Raw genomic sequence first — 16,975 nt, forward strand, 5'->3', positions numbered from 1 at the left:
CAGTCAGCTTCCCGACTTGCTGATGTAGGACTTAACCGGAGGACATCTCTCCTAGAAAGCTCTGATCTACACAGCTCAACATGGGCCTTTGTCCTGAGTCATGAGAGTCATGAGAAGCGGAGTCATGAGAAATAATCATAACTGAGTACAGCCACATCTTGAGACTACACTGGACTTGGTCCCGCTTGCCTTGAAACGGTCTTTTCACTGATGCAGTAATACCACCGATGCCATGATGCAGGGGTTTAGGTAGAGAAGACACCGTTTTACAGCAGAGCCAGAATTTCACCAGCTGAAGGAAACTAGTTTTGACTCGCCCCAGACAGGCCGAGACAGCAAGAGAAGACCTGCTTCTCCTGCGGGCTGATGCCGCAGCAGGTACGGCAGAGCTCTGCAGAAGCTGCCAGAGCAGACGGGCAGGAGCGCAGCTGCCTCCTCGCCGCTCTGCTCGGCCTGAACGTCAGCCCTGACTTGGGGGGGCTCCTGAACAAGCAGAACAGGCGTGAGACAGAAGGACGGCGCTGGGGATATTTGTGAAGAAAGAGAAAAAAGTGATTTGAGGGAAAAAAACCCACAATACTAGGCGGGAAAAGGAAAAAAATACAGATCTAAGATAAACTGAGAGTTAATTAAAGGGTTGATTAGTGAAATTAAGGGGAGAAACAAAATACATTCAGGGAATTAAATTATAATTTATCTTTAAGCAATGCTTAAAGAGACTATTTTCTTGATCGTAGCCTGAGATAGCCACTTCCAGGCTTTTCGCATCTGGATAAAATCTTCCATTGTAAAGCAGCCACTTGAAACACTTTCATAGGAAGCCACTTTCCCTTATCCCAGAGCCAGGCCATCGGCAGGAACGTGCTGGTACCCAGCGAACCGGCTCACCTAGCACCATCACCGTAAGAACGTGGCACTCGCGCTTGTGCAGCAGCACCAGGACGTACGGACACACCAGAGCTCAAGCACAGAAACGGGGGAACGGTCCACCAGAATTGCTCCCTGCCGTAGGAGGGGGAGCAGAGCAGCGCGACAAGCTCTGAGCCGCTCTTCATCAGCTCTTTAAAATCCTCCATCAGGCTGCGTTTGCCTAAAGGAAGGCAGCAAGCTCACTGGGGAGAGGAGCCGGAGCCCCCGAGGGACCCACGCTGCAGCCGTGTTTCCTGCAAGTGATACACATTTCACAGGCTGCAAAGACAATCTGTGTCTAACCTTAAGCAGAACATCTTATTTTAAAAACAAATCTAGACTATGGATGCCTGCTCTCTTTGTCATACGTGGGCTCTCCCAAACAACCAGCAACCCAGTGAAGTGTTGCCGTTTATCGTGAGTAAGGAGACAGCTTCAGCGCCTATTGCAGCATCCAGCGTCAGCATAAAATCCAGTTCAAATTTCAAAGTAACACCTGCGTGTTTGCGTTGCCTTTCTATTACCCGAAGTTTAATCTGTTTCATCTCCACGTTTACACAACGAAATACACGTTGAAACTTTTTTGGATAATAAAATAATTGAGTAATTTGCTCTTTTACCAACTTTTTGTTATTAACTAGCCAAAAATGATGTGAACAGGGAATACTGAAAGCACCGTGATTCGCACAGGGCGATTTGCTGCTGGCACGTCAGGTTACGTGCGCTGATGTGAACACCTGCAGCATCGCACGATACAGGACCAGCCGAGGCACCTGCCTGGAAAGAGGGAGGGGTAGTGTCAGCATGAGCTTTGTCTTTAAATAACGACCACCGGTAAAGTTTTAAAATAATGTCAATAGCCTCCATTAAGAGAGCAAGCTAGATGGCCTCCTGATTCTTTATAGATTGAAAATCTATGAATCTTGAAACACCAACGGGAAAGGAAACAGAACAGCCTGCAATATAAACTGTGCGTATATATCTTCCCAACGTCCCGGCTATATGTGTAACCCACTTAAAATGCCGTATGGCAGTTCATATTTTCAGCTCAGATATCTTGTTGAATATACGAGAGCAAATAGTCTGGGTATTTCAAACACTGCCTTGATAAATAACTTTCCTAAGAACATGTAAGAAAAGAGTGTAAACTCCATTGATCATAATTTACTACCTGCTATGATTTTGCAAAGCGGGGTACATATACCAGGTTAGAGTGACTTTCTCCTCTCATTGATCTTTTTTCTACGCAAGGAAGCTGGGCTGAGGAAGGCTTAGATAGCTTCGAAGACAGACCAGGGAATATTTTTGGCATGCCCGGAAGATCACTAGCAATGCATGAAAGCCATCTTCCAAGAGTGCGAAGGGTTCAGGACGTTTGTCATCCTCTGTTGTCTGAGGAGGGATAAGGAATGAAGAAGGCAGGGGAGGGCGCGTGATGGAAGAGGCATCCTAGAATTATTTATGTGCTGCTACTCCCCCATGGCTATGAAAACTGTTCTTTGCATTAGCACAAAGTGAAAAGGGACTGTGAAGTATGGAAGGTACAAGATGAGGCAATATTTTGTGTTTCCTCCTGGGATGCAGGATTTCAGTGACAGAAACTGGAATAACTTACTGCATTCGATTATATATTACCCTTCAGATGCAGAAATGCATTTAGAGCTGGTCCCAAATGACGTTCCAACAAATTCATCCTACTTTGCAAAACAGACATATCCCATAGGAAAATCTCAGTGTAATCACAATATTTCTATTTTCCGTGGGGAAAGTCAAAATGACAGCAGGGGCTTCCTCTGCAGAAGGTTTTTATGAAATTCATTTTGTTCCTTCAGGGAAAGTGACAAGACGCTTCGCACTACACCCTGGAATAGGCACCGTAGGCGGAGGCGAAATGGGAGCCAGGATTCACAGGCTCCACTTCTCCCCCCGAGTAGGCTGGGAGGCAGGAAAAAACTGTAGTGAGGAGTAAAGGCACTCAGATGCAATCGTCTAGGAAGTCTGGTTTCACTGCCCCCTGGCAGAAAAAATGGACTTGGGAAAGAATTTCTATGTTATCTTCCAGAAGTTTTAAGTTTTCACAATCTAAGTCAATTCCTTTTCTGAAATCATTAATTTTTTTGATGAAACAAATGTGATTTTCTAGCCCACTCTCTATGGCAAGTCTTCCTTACCCACAGATTTTTTTTTCCCCTGCCATGGCCCAATCTTTCCAACCCCAGCCACTTCTATCAACCTTCACTTTATGGATTTTCAACTCTCCTTCTCCTAATCCTCATACCTGTCTTGCTGTTCCACAGACTTGTTCCTTCCTTTTATTGTTCAGTAAATCTGAACTCCCTCCTTTCCCCTTACTCCTCCCCAAAACAACATCAGCTTTTGCACTTCACTAGGACCTTCTCCTCAAGCTTCCTATACACATTAACATACTTTTTGTCCCTTGCCCTAATATTTCCACCACCATTTTTTAGCAACTTTCTATTCTTCCCAGCAGAAGATGGATGCAGAACAAACACAAATGCTCTTGCTTCGATTCTGCTTCATGCTGCTATCTTTACCAAGAGAAATGTATTACCCTGGAGATGCAGAAAACCTTTCAAAGAACAAATGAAAAAAACTGGATGGGGATGACTAACTTACTGAATCTGCATAAAACCAACTTTTTCACTTCTGCATCATGGGGCATGCACATCGCAAAATGCAGGAGCATTCCCGAGGGGCGTCCAACTTTACTGGTAAAAATAAAGGCTCAACAATATATGGCTCTGCTTTGAAATAACAAGGTGTTGTGGCTTAGCTTCAGTCGGCAACTAAGCACCAGGCAGCCGCTCGCTCACCCTCCCCACTCCCAGGGGGAGGGGAGAGAGAATCTGAAGAACCGAAGTAAGAAAACTCGTGGGCTGAGATAAGAACAGTTTAATGATTGAAATAAAATAGAATAAAATAATAATAATAATAAATTGTAATGAAAAGGAAAATAACAAGAGAGGGAGGGAGAGAGGAACAAAACCCAGGGAAAACCAAAAGAAAACAGGTGATGCAACCGCTCACCACCCACTGACCCATGCCCAGCCCATCCCCGAGCAGCGATCGCTGCCCCCGGCCAACTCCCCCAGTGTCTATACTGAGCATGACGCCCTATGGTATGGAATAGCCCTTGGGCCAGTTTGGCTGTGCCCCCTCCCAGCTCCTTGTGCACCCGGCAGAGCATGGGGAGCTGAAAGGTCCTTGCCCAGTGTAAGCACTGCTCAGCAACAACTGAAACATCAGTGTGTTATCACATTATTCTCATACTAAATCCAAAACACAGCACTATACCAGCTACTAGGAAGAGAATTAACTCTATCCCAGCCAAAACCAGGACATGAGGATTTAACCAATCACCTGTTTTCAGCTGATCCACATGATACTTTTCACAAAACCACAAAAGCAATGTCTTACTAAATTTGGGTAACATTTTTAAAGGATGCTGCAGTCATTTGTTTAGTAACAAGAATTGCCTATTTCAATTTTATTCTATCCTTGAAATGCAATCTCCAAATATTCAATAAATGCCATAAAAAGGCAGATATTTATCATTAAAGTGACTTATGCTATAACTGCGACAGCAGCCCGTTACAGCTATCCAACAACACTTCGCCAGGAAATCAGCTGTGTGAGATCATTCAGGACAGAGTGCAAGTTTCTGCATGTATCAGCATGGAACTGGTCTCAGATTTCACATAAGCAGACGTGAAGGTAATCATAATGTCCTATCTTTACCTCTCTCCTTCTCCCCAGACTCTATTGTATTGATTTTTCATGAGTCTGAGGAGGAGGAATTACTCAGACCCCTGCTACTTCCATCACAGAATTATAACACTCTTCGGGCAGATGGGTTTCTGATGCTGCAGGGCCATCAGGTACGTACCCAAACCACGGGCTCCTAATGCCCATCAGCTTCACTGCCTTCCTGAATAAGATCGTAAGAACTCCATAAATCTACACCAGGTATTTATCTTCAAATGGTGACAAAAGATAGGAAAATACGTATCACATGTATACCAATGATTAGACTTATTTTTTTTTTAAATTCCAATTCTTTAATGACATGTTTATATTTGGTGCCTACACTCCCTGTGCAGTCAAGCAAGAGAAATAGATGTTTCAAAAGGCCAACTCAGATCTCATCACTCTTCGTTACTGCAGAGGGAACAGAGCCAACTAACTTAGGACATCTGTTATGTCTTAGGTAGGAAGATGCCTCGCTAAAGAGATGAAGATTGCATTCACAATGTCTTAATAACCTAAAAATACAGGCAGGTGCCTAGAGGGTTTCTCAACATCTAAGCCAGGCACCTAATGACTTTTACCCAATATCACAGGGAAGTCAGAAGTCCAGCCATCACCTTCAGGACACCACCCATTCACTCCTCCAGACGACATCACTTCTCACAAGCTATTAAAAAGAGCCACAGCAGCACAGACCATGCACACAGAGTAACAGGTTTACTTTGCAGAGACGCACTTTGGTTTTTCTTTTCCACTATCAGAAGTATGCTATTAAACTCTAAATGCAATCCAAAACACCCTTGAGGATCAAGTCCAATACGTCTTCTACTAGATCATTTAGAATTAAAAGAAAATCCTATTAAACCTATTCAACATGACAGACTGCAGCACCAACACAAGTTGGTACAACTTCAGAAAGAAATTTTTCTTGACTTTTTTTCTGAAATGACAATACACTTGTTATTTGAGAAAACATTCGAAAGAAAGTTTCATAACATTGTTATTTAACATAACATAACTGAACACCAAAGGGGACAGATGCATGAATATTTGAGAAAAACAGAAAGAAAAATGGTAACCACTTGAAGTGCTCAGATATAAATGACTTTATTCCATTAGTGGTTTATATATTTATTTTTGCTGTATTTGATCCAGACAACAGGCTCTCAAGTAAATGAATAAAGGCCATTCCCATCAGAAGGTATAATCATTTAACGCAATCAAAGACAAAGGAGCAGCCCTGCACTGCTGCCTCTCCATCCCCCCAGAGACCTCCATCCCTTCCTGCGGACACTGAGCCGCGCACCAGGCAGAAAAGCACCAAAGGGAGTGGTCTGCAGGACCAGTAATTCACCGGGAAATCTCCATAAACCTCAAACCATACTCTATACCCTCAAACTCCATAAAAGCACTGGGGTCTGTGACCCTCCCGAGAGCTGCTCTTCCCTGAAGTGACAGCACCTGAGATACACGCTAAGCACCACTTAGACAATGTCTGGTTTTCTTAGGATAGTTTTTGGACTGCACTTGAAAAACAAATTTATAGACAAATTTGTCAACACGTAAGGTCAGCTGTTTGCTCTAACTGAAATGCTATAGAGGGTTTCTGCCCCTTGGCTTACGGCAGAGGGAAATCCAACGAACACAGTTTGCAAAATGCTGTTCCTTCAGCTAAATAAATAAATAGGCATCACGGTGGGCAGTACAACACCTTAGCCCATCTTCTTCCAAAACAATGACTCATTCAAATGAATATTTGAACAGTGACTCTGTTAAAAAGTTGGGTTCCGTTAGCTGCCACAAGAATAGAAATCATAGAATAAATCATAAAGTTTGGGCATCATTGGATGATGTGTGGTATCACCCATTGCCAGTATGTTGTGCAAAGCTTCACTAATAAATCGTAAGTTATTTGTTATTTATTAACATAGCCAATACAATCTTTGCCCACCACAGTACCTCACCATGACGTCACTAACTTTTTTCACCTTCCTTTCTCATTTTTGCGCTTCTTCTAACCTTGGGTTATGTTGTAAAGTGACTGTTCCTTGTAATGAGTATTCTAAACCCATTCAGTAGGGCTTTAATGGATCAAGAAAAAAAGAGAGATGTTTCATTAACATCAGAATGTAAGACAAAAAAAAAAAAATCAGGATTTTCTACTTGGCAATAGGAATCAGTACTCTATTTGAGATATACAGACAGAAGAGCCTCCTCTCCCTTCTTAAAACAGACAGTTGTACAACTACCTCGTAGCAATGATTTCTCTCTCATGTTACCCAGCACTAATTTGTGCTAATGGAATTCCCAATAGACAGCATAAAAATCAAGTTCTATTACAAAAATGCAGATTCAGGATCATAGCAGGCAGTTGAACAGACCTACAGGAGTCTACAAAAATGCGGTGTGAATCACCGAGGGATGATATAGCAGCTCTTGGCTTTTACCAGTGTCAGCTTCCATAGAAGATAAGTACTGAATTAGAGCACCATATTATGATATACCACGTTGAGGATTTCACAGAAAGTACCATGAGATGATTCAGATGTCCAAAAACCTGAACCAAAAGATTCAGATCTTTTTAGAATCACAAGTCAGGGTAGAAAACAAATATCAAGGCTTTAGGAAACGCTGTCATATTTTCACATTTAGGTGGCTAAAGAGGTTTAAAACAGTCTTTGCTACCAATAACAAATCCATAGAAAATATTTTCTGTAGGAGGTATTTAATTATATGTAGCTAATTGGTAAAGAAACTAATGCATTAGGAGATTATACTAGTTAATGTACAGATTATAATAGCATGCAAAAAAAGTGGTTCATCTGATGTAGGTGGAGTGACACTTGTTAGATGTAGGGCAATGTGTCTCATATAGGTATGTACGTGTGTGTATACGTATGTTTTTTACTAGCAAATATAAAGCTGGGAAAAACAAGATAAAAAGGAAATTCAAGTTTAAATGGGGGGATAGAAAAGAAATACTGTTCAGTATCACTGCTGGAAAAAAATTCTACTTATGAGGTTAAGGAGGATTCATAATTTCAGGGGTCTCTTCTTTGCCCTGACAATGAATGTTTTTTGATGTTTCTTCTGTTTCTGAGGAAATTCAGCTCCTGCAGCTTGTGCATCTATGTTGTCCCTGCTGCATGCAGACGTTCTCAACCTTACGTAAGAGATGTCTGTGCAGCACTCGAGGATCATGGAGACAGAAGAATTAAAGAAATGAATATTTCAAAAAGGTCTTCAGCAAAAAGAGGAGAAAAGAAGATGAAGAGACTGTTGCAAGTGTTGTGCTTCCTGTGTTAAAGTGGATTAAAGTTTATTCTGCTTTTTTTGTTCTGTCAAGGTGATGATAGCTTTTTAACAAATATGACACCGCAACTAAAATTCTTCAGAAGCAACTTCAGTATATATAATCATATCAGCACACTGGTACAAGAGCTTTAATCCTTTTTTTTTCCATGTCTTTAGTACACAGAGAAAGAAGACATTTTCCAGAATTTTTCTTCTGCAGTCCTTCCAAATGGTTGAGAACATCATCATCTAAACTAATTAATTCTTAGTTTGTAGATTAAGATACTCTCTTACTGACATGCTGCTCTGTACAATCCAACAGGTCTAGCTTGTGCAAAGAGAACTGTGCTGAAAATCAGCCCTGCTGAGTGGAAATGCTTATTTCTGAGACGGAGTTGGACAAGGAGCTATGGAAAGGCAGAAGAAAGAGGTAAAGGTAGCAGACGCATGGGTTTGCGGAGCCAGGCATCCCCTACCTTACACCATCTGGGCTGCAGCCTGTGGAGTGAGCACCAAAATCTCCACAAGCAAAGCAGCCAGTGTACTCATCTGTGAAAATGGGTGATTTTTGGAGGAAAAAATATTAATAAATGCATACTAGATCTTTCATTTATCTGTTAGGAGGCATTCAAGTGGTCTTTTGCTAACTACTTCAATATATATATTTCTTACAGATAGCAATTAACCTTCTGGTACAGATTAATCTTTAAAAAAAAAATCAAAGATTAATTAATCTTTGAAATTCAAGTATTCAGTAGTTTCATTAATAATCTGAAATTGTCCTTTAGATTTTCCATAATTAGACCGTTCCCCTAATTTATTAATCCCACAGTCTGCAGAGCATGTTTCAAATCTTCATCTCCTGCCACAATGACATATTCAAACTCGCTTGAAGTACTCATAATAAAAGTCACTTTGTGAAGAATTATTAACTCGAAGGATCAAGCAAAGTCTTTATATACTAAAGCATATTTGAAAACTAAGCAAGGATAGCACTTTCTACTCATCCTCACAATTCCTAAGATCTTGGCTGAATCAGAAACAATTTTGCATAAAACACTGAATTTAGGATAATTAGCTGCTACAGATTCGAGGTCAAAGATAATAAATGTGCTGGTACCTATGGACTAAATCTTTTCTGCCACAATACTCTGATTATGAGATACAAGGCAATTGTCTGAGAGCTAATAATGACTGCTTATTGCTGGTGTGTCTCAAACTTCGACTAATTACCTCCGCTCCGGGGCTGTTCCTGCTCCTGGCAGATGCGCGTGGTCCTAAGGGGCCACGCAGGGGAGAACCCACACAAGGACTCTGCTCCGACACCTCTCCCAACTCTGTTCTTCTGCTCATTAAAAGGGGGTCACGGGGGGCAGGATTCACGCCAGCTCTGAAATCCCTGCAGCCAGGAAAGCTCTCAAACAGCAAACTGCAGCCAGCACTGCATTGTGACAGCCCAGGCGGCATGAAGAAGCCAGGACTAAAAAAAACCTGGAGCTATATATGCACCTATTGCATTCCCTCCTTTGCACCGGGCTACAGAGCTTATTGTGCCACTACTTCGTTTACTTATTTACTTGCACGCTGGGCTCCCGGGTTCGCGAGCAGGGGAGTAGCAAGTCTGCCCGCTCGCGACGTGGTGGTTCTGCAAACTCTTGCTGCAGCCTTGCTGGGTTCTGATGTCTGCTTTGAGCAGGCAACTGTGGCAATCCACACAGCATCCAAACCCTGAGCTTAAACACAGAAATTAAATGGACAATGCCTTAAGCATAGCACAACCCCTGCTGAAGAACATCACATGTTTTAGCTAACTGGAAAATGAGGTAAACCGTGCCTTACCACTTAAACCCCTCTCCTGTCCTCCATCCTCCCCACGTCCCTGCAGGGTACGCTGAGTATGCCCTCCGAGCTGGGAAGAACAGGTAATCCACAGCCTCCTTGATTTCCAGAAGAACTGGATCTTTTGACTAAGGAAAACCCTTCCTCCCACTACTGTTGCATTTCTGTTGCTTCTGGCATGAGTTTTCTAATTAGCGTGAGTTTTGATTGGCACCCCAAGCACCACGTTAATCTAGTCGCATGGCAGCAGCAGGATCGTCGTGAGTGTGCTCTCCCATCTCTTCCTCCCCGTCCCTGCCGTGTGACAACGGCACAGCACACATCTCCATGCTCAACTGCTTTTGCGAAGATACTGCATAATTACACACCTCAGTCAGGCCACATATATTTGGACCCATTTAAATCTATTTAATGCTTGAAGTACACTGATCTTGGTAATACTTCCCTATCCTGTCCCTTCTGTTCCTCATTAAAGAGGACTGTTCACTTCATGCGTTCAGACACAGGGCTCTTGACCAGTCAAATGCTTTTAAATAGATAGATAGATCAATGAGCTATTAACTACACCACAGCCGTGAGTCAGTAAAATTATTGCTGCTTATTGCTTCTTCAGGAGGCTCCTTCCAAACCCTGATATTACAGCAATCACCTGACACCCTGGTTAACCATTTATTTTGCATAAAAAGTCCCCAGGTAGGCACAGCCACAGCAGGCACCAGGAAAGCAACCCCAAAACTGCTGCACCCTCCATGCCATCTCCCCCAGAGCACGGGCAAATCCCATTGCAATGTGACCCCCCAAAACAGCCCCTGGGAGATGGTCACAACCCATCCCCGAAGTCGGGGGACAAGGTGCCATTTCCCTGTAGGGGATCAAGGTCAGGACCTAGATGCCCAGGCAGCACTGCTCCATTAAATATCTAGACAACGGGATCTTCTTACACTTCCCAGGGTTTTAAAAACCCAGGGAACTTGTTGACAGGTATTAAATCCCCTCCGAACTTCACCTAAGCTTTATCTGTGTAACATAAAAAAATTCAGCGCAGCCCTAAGAAGAAAAAGCGGCTGTACTGACTCAGCGGCAGAGCTGGGGATTGGATTATTCCAGTTTCCAGACAAGGCAGGCTGCGTATATGAAAGAAAGTTTATGCACTATCCCTCTTAGTGTCTTAATCTTGCAGGCATGACCTGCATCACCCTGCACGCAAAGCTGTTTTAAGCAGGGTATTCTTTTGGTTTTATGCTTTATTTTTTATGAAGGATGTTGAAATACATGTTGACTACATGAACAGCTCCTATCATTAATTTAATTCTACAGAAGGTCTTTAAAATGATACAGTATTATTCAGCTAGAGTTTGTCCTTGACATAGAGAACACATTTCTGGTATGATTTTGCAACACTGGATATTTGCAAATAAAGTAAATTTTAAATTATAATGAACACTGGCATTTGTCACTTCCTGCAGTATTAAACCCAAACCCATTTTCTTTAATACCACATAAATATGCATTCGAACGAACAGACAAATTTATGCAAATATAGGTTCCTTCTGTGATATCAACATAATGAAACAATTCCGGATTCCCCTCTCTAAAGCCCCTTTTAAGCGCAGCCGCCTTCTCCACTCACTCCTCGGATGACGCTGCCAAGAGCGATCCATCAGCTGCACCGTGGCAGTCGGGGAGCGAGCTGATGCTCCACCTCACAGATAACACAGGCAATTTGCAAAAGCAGAGCATATGCTGTGGAACCAGCTGGCCGACCATGGAGGAGATGGAAATCTCTGATGGCTGCTTCAGAGCAACGCCTGTCCCGTCCTAGCCCTTTCCTTTCGTGCGCTTACTAATCTGGCTGGTGATTTATGTCATTAAGTGAACTGTGGATTGCGTTGTGCTGGTTTTATTTAATCCAATGCCAGGGCAGTTACAGGGTGGGAGATCTGTGAGTTCCTTTTGGGAATACAGTAGAGCTTATTCTTGCGCAACGATGATGCGTTCCGGATCAGGATATATCATTGTGTGCTTCTGGAGATGGGCCTTGCGTATATCACCAATAACGAATGACATCTTCTGCTTATTTTTCCTTACCAGTACAGGAATCTACTTCAAATATTTCAGTTTTCAAACCTTTATGATTCTGGATTGCAAATCAGTTTGCCATGGATTTATACCTGTATTCCCTGAAGTGCCATTTAAAGTCTTCCTACATTCTGGCATCTCTGGGGAAATTTAGAACTGTTTACCCTGAAGAATAAGTTACCAGGACACGGGTATGAGCACACTGACACAGCAGTCATACCTTCAAGACAGGTCTGCTCTACGTTTTGTACCAGAACAGGAAAGCAAACTGTAAAATTAGAAATTTCTGTTAACAGAATTATGAAGGTTCAACTCGATACCGTAAGCCTGACCTAGCACAAGACACAGCATTTCCCTGTCCTCTTGGAACATCTCTCCCTGGCAATGACTTGTCCAACACAGTTTGGCCTTCTTGGGACACCACTAAATGAAACCAGTGACGAGAAAAATGTGATGCATCACACCAGAGGTCTGATGTGCCTCACACCATACTGCTGAGTTTGTTGCCTCATATCCCACGCCAGTAATCTTTGAGCCTTCAAGTAAAAGATTATGAATTTTATCAACTGAATTGGTCAAGAGAAATGCTAAAGAAAAGCAATGCAAGTCAGGCAGCTATCTGAAAGGTGAACAGCAATAGTACGACACAAGTCAATGTCTGGTAACAAGCAGTCTTCACAGAATTTCTAGCTGTGGAGAGATAAAAGCTCAGCGTTTCAAAATCTGTCTTCTACCCATGTCAACATAATATAATGCCATCCAGTGGAATAGTAGGAGCTTGATAAGACTCAGGGTTTTCTATTTTCTCCAGAAATGATTGAAAACCACTAAGGTTTCAAACTCTCTGAAATTCCATAAGCAATTTAGGAATGAGTGTATCTAGGAGCCATTACAGAGGCATTGCAAAGAACTGGAGCAACTTCAGAATCAAATATATGTTCTAGAAAAATAATGTAACATTTGGTACAAAATAACATTCATTACTTCCATAGCGTTTGCTGGAGGGAGGATGGGCGTTGCCTACCTGCCTCTCTGGAAATTTGCATGAAGGACTCGACTCCTTTTTCTCCATAATTCCCTTCAGATGCCAAAGTGGACACATAATTCCATCCCAAAGCTTTCACAATGTCCACCATTGCTTGTGCTTGGAAGGAATCTGGAGGAACCACACGTGAGAAGAAATCATAGCGCCTGTCATCACTCAACTCTGGTGCCGTTGAGGCATAACTGATTTGTGGGATCTGTAGAAAAAAATAATTTCTGATAAATATACATATTCATATACTCATTGCACTTCTTGCAGCAGTTAGCTAAAGCAGTTAGCTTCAGGGGAGCCTCGGTTTGTCTTTGTCATATCCATCTATATTTCTCCACCATGTTCCTTTACAACGTACAAGTCAAAGAAACAATCTTTGCATTGCCTTCAAGTTACACAAAAAAATCATTAATCAATTGAAAACAACTGTATATGTGCATATTCATAACTTCTTCCTTTCAGGCCATCTTAATCAAATACAGCACACACAAACCATTTTTCTCACTATGTCGTTTTTATTGGTGCTCTGGTTTTACTAGCATCAGGTTATTTGGGCTCCTGAATGCAACCAAGTTTAAATCCATATCTGTCATTGCTGGCTGAAAGCCAGAAGGACCCTTCATCAGTTTTTGGAGGATGAAGAAGCTCTTAAACATTAAACTGCGACTCCAGATTTAAACAAAAGGATGTTTATTTTTGATTCTTTCTGATGAAGAACAGTCGTGAAGATTGCTGAGCATGGACTTGTCTGCCCCACAAAGACAACCTGGTCCCGATTCAGCTCTGTCCTAAGACTCCGCCTGCCCATGACAAACGAGCTCTTGCTTTTCCTTCTCACAGCAGAGTGCGAAGGAGGCTGACGGTTACTTTTTGTAACTGAGAGACTAGAATATTGTTCAGAGCTATTTTCTCCTTGATAACAAAGGTCCCTAAGCAGTTATCAAGCTGACAGTATGTTAATCCCAAAACACATTATGCAATTGTTTGAGTAACAGTCTGGGACTGTTCCTTAAATTAAGGAACCTGCCATAACTCTCACTTGAGATGCCAAGGAGGGGAAAAAAAGATTTGCAATATACACAAACATGATCATATATAATGATTTGAGAGTTCTAGACTGCAGAAAGGTCAGTATTTCATGCTTCAGTACAAGCATCTTCTGCATTCTTATATTCTGTCTCTGCACAGCATTCCTACAAGTATTTATTAGCTCTTCTGCCTTCTCAGAAGAATAAACATTGTATTTCCCCAGGCTCAATACTGCAAAGGGCTCGGCGCCTTCAGTTCCCACAGGGGTCAGTAGCAGATGAGAGCATACACAGCATTTCCACAGAATACACACCATATCTGTACGTCTGTATGTTCATTAACAACTACTACAGCAGAGCAAAAGCAGACCTGTAAAGCAAAATTGCTGCTGAAGACCCAACAGATAAGTGAATTTATGCAAACCATCCATAATTATTAAATACCCCAATGTTTGTTGAGACACGTTCCTGTTTGTAAAGGTAATACCTATCGATTTATTATAAACCATAACAAACCATAATACATGACTTATTTAAGATCTGTTTAGCTTCATTCAGCATCAGCCTAGGGCGACACATGGCTCATGGCCCTTGCTCAAAGCCCCGTACCGGCGGGACCCCTGCGCAAGGAGCTTGCTGAATCAGGGCCCGGGCGTAGTACCACTCTTCCTTGCTATGGATTATTAAACCTAAACAAACACTTAAACTTTCAGTGGGTGCTCGGGCTGTCGCTGTGCATGTCAGAGAACTGAATCCCCAGTCACTTGGCACGGTCTTTGCTTCGGATGCTTTGCGTCACTCCTTTGCATGTCTGCTGGTTTTACAACCAGAGAGGCGGCTAATCAAGCTGAAAGCTGCGATGCTTTAGGTTTTTAATGCAAGACAGCAGTCATCTACAAAGCCTTGCCAGATTTATTTTAGATCTGTGGCTTGCGGACAGCACGTCGCCAGCAAGACCTTCCAGTGCTCCAGTCACAGAAAATTAAAAAAGTTAAAATTGAGGCTGCTGGGAAGAACCCAGCATGGTGTCGACCACTGGTACATGATTTACTTGCTCAGTATTTCGCCTTGGGGCTAGCAAAGCTTGGGGACCACTCTCAAAGACAAATAGATCGATCACACCAATTTATCAGGGTTCTTTATTTTTAATCTACCTTAGGGATGACTTTCAGCTAACACCAACTACTGCAGTTGTACAGAAAATGCTGGGCACCCTGGCCATCAAAAATAATTGAAATTCCTAATTTGTGCCTGCTATTGCTGTTGTAATAAATAATTGGTGACATTTTAGGATCACTCTCTTCTCATTTGTACAAAGCAGTTAACGGAGCTTGCTCAGCTGCTTATCAGCTTAATTCATCTATTCATTGGATGGTATTATATTAAGTGGAACAGTTAACCAGGCTGACTTTATGGGTGCTGTATACCCATTATTAATTAGACAAGCATCCAGTACACAACATACAGTCCCACCCACAGAGCCGTACTGAGATAGCCGAGGGGTGGTGTTTTTAATTTTAAATAAATGAAAGGATGAAATATGAATTTTCATCTATGGCAAGTGTTTGTATTCCAACTTGCCAGCAACTGGTTTTTCAACTAAAAATCAAAAGGAGCATATTCTGCACTTTTACAAAAAGCAAAGCTTCTACAGATTTTACTCCATTTCTTGTGTTACTTAGGAGACTTTTTGGTTTTTTAGTCTTCTTTCTCTGTCCATAAAATATTAACCACTTCTGGCTGTTTCAATCACTTGCAGTATAAAAAGCATATATTGGGGGTTTTTATCAACATTTCTTGCAGGATATCTAAAAGCAACATAAAGTTATATGTATGAGGAGTAGAATTTTCTTAAGATTTTGTCTGAATATGGGGAGAAAAGCACTTAAAACTATACAATATAGACTGCAGCCATTACAGTTCAACTTTGTCCAGTATGTCAGAGCATGTTACGCCTAGGAAAGAAGTTTTCCCTTCCCGCACGTCTTCCCGTGCAGGCAGGCGGCATCCCAGATGTCCTAACAGGACATCTGTTTGCATCAGCTAAAATCTAAGAATTCAGCATTTTTTCTTTTCTTCCTTTTTTAACATTCACATCCAATTGGATGTGGACAAACCTCCTATGGACTCAGCTGGAAACCTTTCTCCCGTGCTTCACACCGTATGTTCCTCTGCATTACTGTTTTAACTGAGAGTGACTTTAGTTTGAAAAACACATCATCTTGCTAACTCCAGTCAAATCTCAACGGCAGACACCCTCTCCTCTCTGAGAAGTCTTCACAGGGCTTACGCTATCCAAAAGACAACACACAGTGCTGCTACGTACTGATGGCTGCTCACCAGCTGAGCTCACAGACATGCACCTTCAGCTCCTGTGAACGTTGAAGTGCACTTCAAAATAAAAATGGATTGACCCAATTCAAGACCCAACCCCAAGCCAGCCAAACTTCACAGTTCTCTGTTCCCAAGGACGATGAAGACGGTCTCACCATGCAAGGGGGGTAAGGGGGGGCCAAGGGAGAACAAGGAGAAGGGCTATAATTTGATTACTCTCTCTGGTCATTACATTCATCCCCTTGGTCCACCTCTCTCGAGCACACGCTGGTGCTTCTCGCGACTGGCACGGGCCTCCCCCTCGGGGCAGGAGGCCGGAGCCTCCCCAGCCTCCCGGCTCACGTCACGCAAGCAAACCTGCCCCGGGGACCAGGAGTGCAGTGGCTGGATGCACACAGACTGGATTTCAGTTTTGAAGGTGCAGAAAAAGCCTTAGTAAAGCTATCCACATAAAACTACAGTTAAATAGGTGGATGTTTAATAACCAACTCTTCTCCCCCGATCAGTTCGTAAAAACCTGCATTTAGCCCTGCAGAAAGGTGCTGAACGATCAGCCTTATAATGGGAAGTCCCTCGTTCATGCACAGACACAAGATGAAGGAGTGAAACGCAGCACAAGCTGCAGTACGATACCAGGGATGCCTGAGCAGTAAAGATGATCTTAAACGTAGTCCTACTGCTACGTAAT

At 42.5% G+C, this 16,975-nt stretch overlaps 1 protein-coding gene across 3 annotated transcripts in view; it reads right to left on the reverse strand.

Annotated features, from left to right (window-relative positions):
- Nucleotides 1–16,975, reverse strand: part of GRM7 (glutamate metabotropic receptor 7) — a 314,851-nt gene that overhangs the window by 196,466 nt on the left and 101,410 nt on the right. For all 3 annotated transcript variants that reach the window (XM_075514164.1, XM_075514166.1, XM_075514165.1), the window contains exon 2: nucleotides 12,914–13,130. In XM_075514164.1, coding sequence (XP_075370279.1) covers nucleotides 12,914–13,130 — 217 coding nt within the window. The remainder of the gene's footprint in view (nucleotides 1–12,913; nucleotides 13,131–16,975) is intronic.

The sequence above is a fragment of the Mycteria americana genome, chromosome 11, assembly GCF_035582795.1.
Source record: "Mycteria americana isolate JAX WOST 10 ecotype Jacksonville Zoo and Gardens chromosome 11, USCA_MyAme_1.0, whole genome shotgun sequence".
In the NCBI taxonomy this organism is placed as follows: Eukaryota; Metazoa; Chordata; class Aves; order Ciconiiformes; family Ciconiidae; genus Mycteria; species Mycteria americana.